Source organism: Cyprinus carpio, chromosome A20 (genome assembly GCF_018340385.1).
Source record: "Cyprinus carpio isolate SPL01 chromosome A20, ASM1834038v1, whole genome shotgun sequence".
Taxonomy (NCBI): domain Eukaryota; kingdom Metazoa; phylum Chordata; class Actinopteri; order Cypriniformes; family Cyprinidae; genus Cyprinus; species Cyprinus carpio.
In genome coordinates, this window is record NC_056591.1 from 2,318,127 (window position 1) to 2,328,350 (window position 10,224).

General features: G+C 33.2%; 1 protein-coding gene across 1 annotated transcript in view; it reads right to left on the bottom strand.

Moving 5' to 3' along the window:
• Nucleotides 1–6,531, bottom strand: part of mei4 (meiosis-specific, MEI4 homolog (S. cerevisiae)) — a 33,973-nt gene extending 27,442 nt beyond the window's left edge. Inside the window, exons 1-2 of the mRNA XM_042777348.1 lie at nt 6,142–6,531; nt 3,532–3,771 (exon numbers count right to left, since the gene is read on the bottom strand). Of these exons, the coding sequence (XP_042633282.1) occupies nt 3,532–3,771; nt 6,142–6,172 (271 nt within the window). The 5' untranslated portion in view covers nt 6,173–6,531. The remainder of the gene's footprint in view (nt 1–3,531; nt 3,772–6,141) is intronic.
• Between the last annotated feature and the right edge of the window lie 3,693 nt (nt 6,532–10,224).

Below are 10,224 nucleotides of genomic sequence, written 5' to 3' on the forward strand. Positions count from 1 at the left end.
ACAAACTCGTCGATCTATCCTGATGTATGATGCTATGAGCAGAATCCCAGAACATTAACAGCTGCACTCTGACCAATGAGACGACAGATTTACTCACATGTGACTTGCATAAATACATTTTGGTACACCCTGAAATGCTGCCTTGTGAAAGTGAACCAAACTAAGAAAGCAACGTTGTAACAATTTAGGTCCCTGTTTCAGAACAAAGCTGAAACTTCATGGTGTAAAATGTGCTTTTATTAAAGGTTGATTTATATACCTGTTTTACTTATTATTCATCACCAATAGTTTCTTTTTGGAATTTTCAATAATTGTAAGAAAATGAAATTAAAATAAAAAATAATAGTCACCAAAAAATAGTTTGCATTAGTTTCTGTTGTTTCACTTATCTGTTTTACACCATGGCTAGCACTGGAGAAGTGTATTTGGTCCTAAAGTATAACAGCTGCCTCTTTCCGGATGTAAAATCCAATGCAATCACAGACTCAGAATGTGGAGTTGTGGCACAGGACGGGACTGTGATTTGCACTGAAGAAACTGACTTAAAACATTGGTAGAGAAAAGCCGTAAAAGTTTGTAAACCGTACATGTTACAACTTCTTGGTAAAATAAATCAAGTCAAGGATTGAAACTGCTCACCTTTTGTCTTAATTTGCAGATTTTAAAAAATGTGCACTTATGATTTGTGTAATTTTTTATGTACATTTTGTCCCGCTGAGGTTGAGATGAGGCTTTTGTGTTGATCATTCTGATGATGGCTGGGTGGAGTGGCTCTAAAAGTGACAGTCGTGTGGCTGTTTAGCAGTCTTATTGCCTACAGGAAGTAACTATTTGTAAAGTGTGATTAATCATAGAATGCTTCTGTGTTAATAACTCCCACACAGTCAAAAATTAATGAGCTACTGAGTGAGGTAACTGAGAAGACTGAGAAGAGATTACTAAGACATCCACCTGAGGCAGATTTGTCATCTGATCTTTTTTGGCAAAAATCTCCCTTCTTATTTTGTCAACCACTAGATCGCGTTCATGAAAGGCCAAGAGCCACACACAAATACAAAGATGAACAAGCCATGTTGGGCAGCTTATGAGTCAACAGGAAGTGATGCAATGAAAAAGAATGATTAAGAATGAAACCGCGATTTCCATAGTAAACTGTGGTTTTGGTTCAATGAGGCAAATTCTGAATCCCTTTTCTTTCGGCACTTCCTCATAACGTGTCCCAGCACGATTTAATGTTGGGTGACAGAGCGGTGAGCAAATGCAGCTTCTCTGTAATCCGGAATGCATTTAGGACAGATAGGATTTCCATTACAAATGTGATGTGGTCATAGGTGTAGGTGTTTTTAGTGATCAGTTTGCAAAACTTTCTAGACCCCTTTCCTGTTTTAGGGTTGACTGATTGTGATCGGATTACCAAAAACACATCTGACAGTTTTTCTCGATTGCTTAAACACATTTGCTGAAATGATGCCTCTTTTTTGTGAAACTCTTAACACAAATCCATAACTTCTAACTCAATTCCCCAAACTTCCTATGTTCGGGTCAAAATGAAGCTCTCGAATCAAAACAACTCAATCTTGCTGAAAAACCAAACTTTGCTCTCAGACATGACACACAAACCCTCGAAAACACACACAGCAATACACGCTGATGAGATAAATTCAAAACAATACTACAAAAACCGGGAATTTATAAGTTATGTTGCTTGTGGTCCTTCCACAAGTGGTACAGATTTCATCTGAGGCTGCTTGTCTTCTTGCCCTTCCCATTCCTCTTCCTCTTCCATGTTGTTGTCCTCCCCCTCCTTCTCCTTCTCCTTCTCTTCCTCTTCAACTCTGTACTCCTCCTCCACCTCCTACTCTTCCTTTTCCTTCAGTTCTTCCTCCTCTCTGGTGTCCTCGACCTCTTCCTTCACGTCTCTCTGGATCCATTGTTTCAAGTCTGAATGAGTTGACTTTGGCCCTTTTATCTATCCATCAAAGCTTCTGATTGGTGTGTGACTCCTAGTGTTTCCACTTGGGTAATTGTGTGCTAACTGAGCTCAAACTGTGCTGGTTTGAGGGAACAATATTGACTGCTTGTGCTTTCTTAATGACCACATGGTGTAAGCTCTGAGAATTGTAGGGATTTGTGTGTAGAGTTTTGCAGTTACAGTTCACCAAATCTGACTCATGTGTCCAAGCAGGGGAATAGTGTTTACAGTTTAGAAAAATGGGTGTGCTTTTTAAAAAAATGTCATTATTGTTTTGAAATTGTAGTTTAAAAGCCTGGTTACAGTGTTTAAGCAATCAAGAAAAACTGTAATAGCAGAGGAAAACAGGGCCTGAAATTTTGGTAGCTTAAATCCTGTCACCACCCTCATCACCACAATAACATGTTTAACTGTCATTTTGCATTATTGACACACTGTTTTCCTAATTAATGTTGTTCAGTTGCTTTGACGCAATCTTTTTTGTTTAAAGCGCTATATAAATAAAGGTGACTTGACACAATCATTTTTGATCTTGCATGTCTGTGACGCAAACTCTCTAGATATACTTCAAAGTGCATTTGCAGGAGCTGGTCTGAATATGCTGCAAAAAACTTGTCTCAAAAATATGTTGGAACTATTTTAGAATGTGGTATAAACCTATAAATACAGAAGCCATAAGAGTCCATGGATTAACATTATTTCTCGTGTTTTCTCTTTGTTTTTTTCAATGATTCTGAAACAATGCACAGGGAGTCTACTGTTGCTATCTGATAGACAGATAAACAGCATGCGCTCTTATATGCTGTTTATTTTTAAGCAAAATTTTGTTTTGCTTAATAATAAAGTCTACAATATATGAATAATGTATTGTACTGCAAGCAAGCATTTGTTTGTGATTTTTATTTGTCATGTAGAATAGGCTGGGACTGATATCATGTGCGTTACGAGCTTGGGATGCTGTTTGAGAAGAGCGTTTGCTGCATATGTTTGTGTAAATATACATTTAATTATTAAAAATATAAGATTAACAAAACGCACATTCTAAATACACAACATAAAATCCCCATTTACTAACTAACAATCAGGTACTTCGAAAATGCACAAATAAAGATTAAATTAATAGCAAAATGCTACAGCGGTAATGAAACTGTGATGAGTTGTGCAAAAGAACGTATAACGACAAAACAATCATATTCATTTAACAATTATTAGCCTACTTGTTAGAACTGAACACAATACAGCCCAATAGCGATATCGAAGAAGTAAGGTCTTCACTCTGTCCCACTTACAATTTGGGCCAAATGAATTAACAAGGTAAGGTGGATATATTCCTCATCAGTTATATTCAGTTCTGTTTGGCCACCTAGTGCCAGGGTTGTGTAACTTAGAGAATAACATGTCAAGATCACAAGACAATTAAGTTGTGATAATGAGAAAACAAGAAAAATGAGAAATCATGGCCTCTTAGGACTTCCGTAGATAAAGGCATATTCGTTAAAGATTTGATTTTTTATTTTCTTTTTTGATCAGGCCTGAAACAGATGAATATAAAGTCCTACCATGTCCGGGCCCATCATGACTCTTTGTCTTGAACAGAACGCGAGTGAGAAGCAGCTCCTGTCTGAGACGCAGCAGCTCTTCATGAAGACTTCGAGCTTTAGATCTCCAGCCTTCATCCTGCAGTCTGAGTCGATCAGCCAGAGATTCAGCGAACTGTCTGGCTCCTCCTGACGGGCTGATCTTAATAACAGCCACGGCCACAGCTAGTTTAGAGACTCTCATGTACCAGCTCACCGCTCCTACAGAGATAATGCAACAGTTCATCATAAGCAACTTCTGACATTACATCCACACTGCACACAATAATATACACACTGTTCTATATTATAGATCAGTGAATATACACTACCGTTCGAAAGTTTGGGGTCAGTAAGACTTGTAATGTTTTTAAAAAAAGTCTCTTATGCTCATTAGGCCTGCATTTATTTGATTAAAAATACAGAAAAAAAACAGTAATCTTCCAAAATGTTATTAAAATATGAAATAATGTTTTCTATTTTAATATCCTTTAAAATATCATTTATATCTGTGATGCAAAGCTGAATTTAAATCAGCCATTACTCCAGTATAAAGTGTCACATGATCCTTCAGAAATCATTATAATATGCTGATTTATTATTAGAATTATCAATGTTCAGGATTCTTTGATGAATAAAAAGTTAAAAAGAACAGCATTTATTCAAAATAGAAACCTTTTCTAACAATATAAATCTTTTCTATCACTTCTTATCAATTTGACACATCCTTGCTGAATGAAAGTTTTAATTTCTTTCTTTAAAAGAAAGAATGAAAGTTTAATGATCCCCAAACTTTTGAATGGTAGTGTATATTGTTAAAAAAGATTTCTATTTTAAATAAATGCTCTTCTTTTTAAGTTTTTATTCATCAAAGAATCCCGAAAAAAAAAGTATCAGTTTTCAAAAAAATATTTTTCAGCACTGATAATAAATCATCATATTAGAATGATTTCTGAAGATCATGTGACACTGAAGACTGGAGTAATGATGCTGAAAATACAGCTTTGAATCACCGGAATAAATTAGATTTTAATGTTTATTAAAATAGAAAAATGTTATTTTACATCATAATAATATTTGACAATATAATTTTTTTCCTGTATTTTTGAACAAATAAATGCAGCCTTGATGAGCATAAGAAGCTCCTGTAAAAAAAACATTACCAATCGTTCTGATCCCAAACTTTTGACCGGTAGTGTGTATACCGAACCTGCTTTTATCCTTCCTTAACAAATGCAGATAATCATATGAACCTAAATGAACACTTGTGTGGGTTTTAATGTCCCAGTATTGTGCCAAGACACTAATCACACTGTGATTAATACAAAAACCCCTGGGTCCTTCTCAGGAAGACTAGCGATGTAACCCTGAAGTAATAATAATCAATCAATTTATTTTATTAACAATCGATTACGAATCAACTGCAAATATAAAATCTTTCAATATCTTAAGAATGCTTGATGCTTATAAAAAACAATAATAATAATAAAAAAAAAAAGAATAAAACAGTTGTCATGTTCACTGATTACAAAGCATAAGGGATTTTTCATAAAGTTTCAAAAAATGATTTTGAGATTATTGAGATTTTTGTTGTCCTGAATATTTACAAACCTTTTTCTGTTTTTGAAAGCAATTGATACTTTCATTCAACAACAATGCATAAAATTAAAGCAAGCACATAACTTGTTTTCAGCATGGACACACTTGCACTACCCTACAAAATGGTGTAAAATATGTAACGGGACACACCTATAGTGTATAGTGTAAGTTCACAGTGCATAGTCCCGGCTCAATGCCCTCGGACCTCAATACACTGCAGAAATGCTCACTGAATATAAACCAGATCATTAGGATCAAGTCAGAAATACCAAGGGTTCACTCAAAACAAGGGGAGTCCAGGGGAAACCTTCAGCTGTTATGCCACAGAAGAGATCAGATGTGCTCAAGCATTAACCACATTTAATCCAGACTCAAAACACATCTGATCTGAAAGAGCGCTGTGCTGTGAATAATTGCACTGTATTATATCTATCCTCATTTATTATTATTCTCAACTGTTTTAATTCATTTGAAATTAATTTTTAATCATTTTGTATTCTTTGCTTTTATTGTTGTGATTATGTTTATTTTATTCCTTTTTATGTAAAGCACTTTGAATTACCATTGTGTATGAAATGTGACATATAAATAAACTTGGCTTGCCTCAGGCGCCAAAAATATCTAACGTTAGTTCTGGCAAAAACATCGCCTCACGTACAGTATATAATACATAACTGTGGCACATCTTATTTTAAATAAATAAATAAATAAATAACCCCAGCTCCAGTAAAGTCCGGCGTTTAGAGGAATTTGTCACGGCAAACATGTTGACGATTAAAACAATCTATGATGAACTGTTTCATGAAATACTAACACGATAATAAACGACATAATCCGTGAGAACAATTTTAGATTTACTTTTTTTAACAAATAAGCTAATGTGGGACGGTAGCGTAACTTTTTGCATTTGACCATCCAGTCACTTAAAAACCGTCAATAACAGTTCTGTCTGCGCTAACGTTTTTGTAAGGGTTTTAACATCATTAACGTTACCTTCATAACCTGAGGCAGATTTCTCCTCCATTCTTCTTCTGTCAATCTGAGACGCTTACATAGCCTATAACTATTTCAATACATATCAAATAACGTCGAATAGAAGTAATTTTCTAGAAAATCCATTGATAAATAATCACTTCTAACGGACGAGCGTAATCAAACAGTCAACGTTAAACGCAATAGACACGCCCCCTCGAAAACGCCCCGCCCATTCTAATTAAAATTCATACGAGACAGAATGCGGGCGATTTAATTGGTCAGGTACGTTGGGGCAAAGCATGTTTCACCCGTTTTTAACTTTCCAGTGTTTCCCAGTGTCATTATTCAAGTATAAACTGCTGTTCCTTTTGTCAGAGCATGATAGACCCTTTTCACATGACGTCACACAACTTCCGTTCTGACTGGAATCAGGGTATTCTTACATCCGCCGGTCCTTCTTGCATTGTTTCCGTATTTATTCTTAACTGGATAATATTGGTTTTTTTTTATTTTTTTTGTTTTCAGATTTAAGGATAATAGGATAATATTTCATATAAAATATGACTTGTGTCCATGTAATTTTTCCCATATATAAAAAAAAAAAAAAAAAAAAAAAATCATGACCTTTGTCTTTTTTATTGCAGAACAACTAGGCTACACTTGCATGTAAATATACACAGAGAATTTACACAGTGTACTCACTATTACAATCATCACAGCGACAACTGAAATAAATCACAGAAATGATCCAGCTTGACATAAACCGAAATAACAAGTGAAATGGTTTGAAGTATTTATTGCGTGTGGATACATAATCATTATCATACAAATCTTAAAGCAAGTCTATAATATTGCTAGAGTTACTGCAAGCTATAGCCTCCCAACAATCTAAAGCAGATGTATATCGTTCACAAAAGAACCCGACTGTAAGTACATTCATTTTATTAACTCTAAACTTCTATTTACTTTTGTTAACTCATAACGAACACCTTTATATTTTAAGTCTTTCCCGAGAAGTTTCCGGTGTTCACAAATGGATAAAATACTCTTTCATTTCATCTGGAGAAACAAGCCTCATAAAATAAAAGTGTCATTGTTTATAAACTATCTGATGGTGGGTTAAATGTTCTTAATTTTACAATTTTCAACCAAATAAAAAAAAAAAATTAATTAACTTTTTAAAAAAAATTAAACGACTATAAAAAAAATTGTTGCAGTGTCCTTATAAAACTGGTAAACTTCCCAGTGCTTTGGCCAATTATTACAAACAAGCACTACTTTACTGGTCACTTTTGAACAAACACAATTTTTCTCCTAGCAGGTGTTTTATGTGGAACAATGGTAATATCACTCATAGTAACATGTCATTGTATATGGAGAATTGAGTTTGGCATAACATATTAATTGTAAACCAGCTTATTGACAAGAATGGGCAGTTATATACTTACCCTAATTTTATTACAAAATATTGCTTTTTTTGTAAATGAAAAAGAATTTAACAAAGTAATCAAGGCTATTCCTATAGTGGCATAATAATTTTAACCAAATTCTCTGATGTAAATATTAATAATACAAGCCAACAAAATCTCCAACTTTTTGTAAATGGTCTCTCCTTTTTCGACAAGCGTTTTAATAACAGTTTTATAAGAAACTCCCTTAATGTCGGATCCAGTCCTCCATGTAAATCGAAGTGGCTAAACCCTCACTGTATATCTGGATATACCATATAAATATTTAATTTCTAATAAAGTAAAAGAAGTACTTTACAAAATTATTCACAGATGTTATCCTGTAAATGCAGTTGTTAGCAGATATATTCCTAGTGTTTGTGATAAATGTACCTTTTGTAATGTATCTGTTAAAGATATGAACATTTATGCCCTTTTTCTATTTCTTTTTTGGTTGACTTTAAAATAGACATAACAAAAAAATTAAACAAAGCCCTTAATTTAGAACCTCGTGACATTTTACTTTGTTATCAAAACCCATCTTTTTCTGATAAATATATTTATATTATTAATCTGTTAATTTTCTTAGCAAAGTTTTATATTCATAAGTCAACAAAGTAAGTCAAAAGAAACTATCATTACATTTTGTAACACTGATCTTAAAATATACTTTGAAACCCTTTCTAATATGAGATCCCAAAAGAAGAAGCTTATAAAAACAATACAAATTCTAAAGTTTTTTAAATTTATGTAACTGCCCTAATGTATGTATTATTTTTATCCTGTTTTTTGTTGTTATTGTTTTTATTTATATGTATATTTTTGTATTCAATTTAATGTTTGTTGTTGCTGTTGTTCTGTTTTGCATGCTATGAGATGTGCAAAACATTCATAGAAGTACGTGCACTAATAATTTTGTGATTTTTCCACCATTATTGTTTAGGGACAAAATACAGTTTATTTCACACACCTCTGTTTTGCCTCTATAGGTCTGTGTTGGGTAAAAGATTTACATTTATATGTGTTTTGTGTGTTTTTTAGCAGCTGTCTGATTGCAGAATATTTGCTGGGAACAGTGAATGATTCTTTATAAGTCACACGGTGTATTTGATGGGGTGAGTGAATTATTCTTTTTTGTTGATTTTTTTTTTTTTCTAAAAGTCATAAAGTGGTTTATCTTATATAATAAGATTTACAAGTGATTGTAAAAAGATTTTGAAAACCTCATTCAGACCTAGAGGGACTGTTCTTAAAGGGATCTGTATTATTTTGTATTTTACAGAAGAAAGTCAAACACTTTTGGAACAACATGAGAATTAGTAAATGATGACAGAATTGATGGGATATACATTTGAATTTGTATGACTAAATATGAAATTTGAAATGTATTGTTATTTATTTGAAAGAAAAATAGCACAAGCACTCATTTACACGATCTAGTTTTATTGTTGAAAAAGATGACAAAAAGTATTGGGGAGGGGTTATATTTATCAAGATGTACAGTAAATAATCTTAAGGATTTAAGTTTTTTAATTAACACAAGGTTTTCTTAATAGACTGGAGCAAGGCTGCATCAGAACAATTGAATACATAATGGAACAATGGAATACAAAATAACAATTGAAAATAGAAAACTGTTATATAATTAAGATTATTACTGTTTTAGATCCTGGATGCAATGGTGAAGAGATTTATTATTATTATTATTATTATTATTATTATTATTATTATTATTATTATTATTATTATTATTATTATTATTATTATTATTATCATTATTATTATGTTTTTTTGGTTGTTTGTTTGTATGTTTTGTTTGTTTGTTTTTAAAACTATAAAAATGTCTTAGTGATTCCAAATTTTAGTGAATGTACCACAAATAATTCATAAAGCTTTGGCCTATTTGAAGATCTCTGAAGTAGATTGAGTAATAAAGCACTGACCAGACAGTGAGCAGTTCTCCAGTCATCAAAACAAGACAGTTCAATCGGATTAGACTTCCTTACAAAATGGCATTAAGCCTTTAGGAATTCTGTTTACATAGTAGTAGGATTACATCAACAGACTTTTTTTCTTTTTTCTTTTTTTTTTTTTTTGAGACAATTGTAAGATTTATTCTGAGGACTATACTGATGAGGCACACATTATTGAGTGACGGCTGTTACACACTATAGCTTTCAATACATTTTGAATTTTCAGAGCTCAAACAGTATAAAAACTGAGCAAATGTTGCGAGAACTGGACACACAAGTATCAGTCACGTTGACATCCTCAGCATCTTGTGACGTAAGCTCTCTGTCGTCATGTGAAGTGTTCCTGTAAATACACCTCTGATCAGAGTGTCATCTAAAGATGATGAAAATAACATGTACTCAATCTGGGATGCAAAGGACTGAATTTTACCGACCTTACCATGATCAAATATGTGCATAACACAAACTATATTACATATTACAATTCAATTCATCCGATGCCAAGGCTTTAGTATTTATAGACTAAGCCTTTGGACTGTCAATGGCAGTGGTAAATTACTTTCCTCCACTCATCCCTGTCACGGCAGTCATAGTTCAAACGCAGTCAGACTCAACAGGCTTTAAATAGACACCCACCATAAACCCATGAATAAGGTCAGAAATCATTGGCAACACATGCA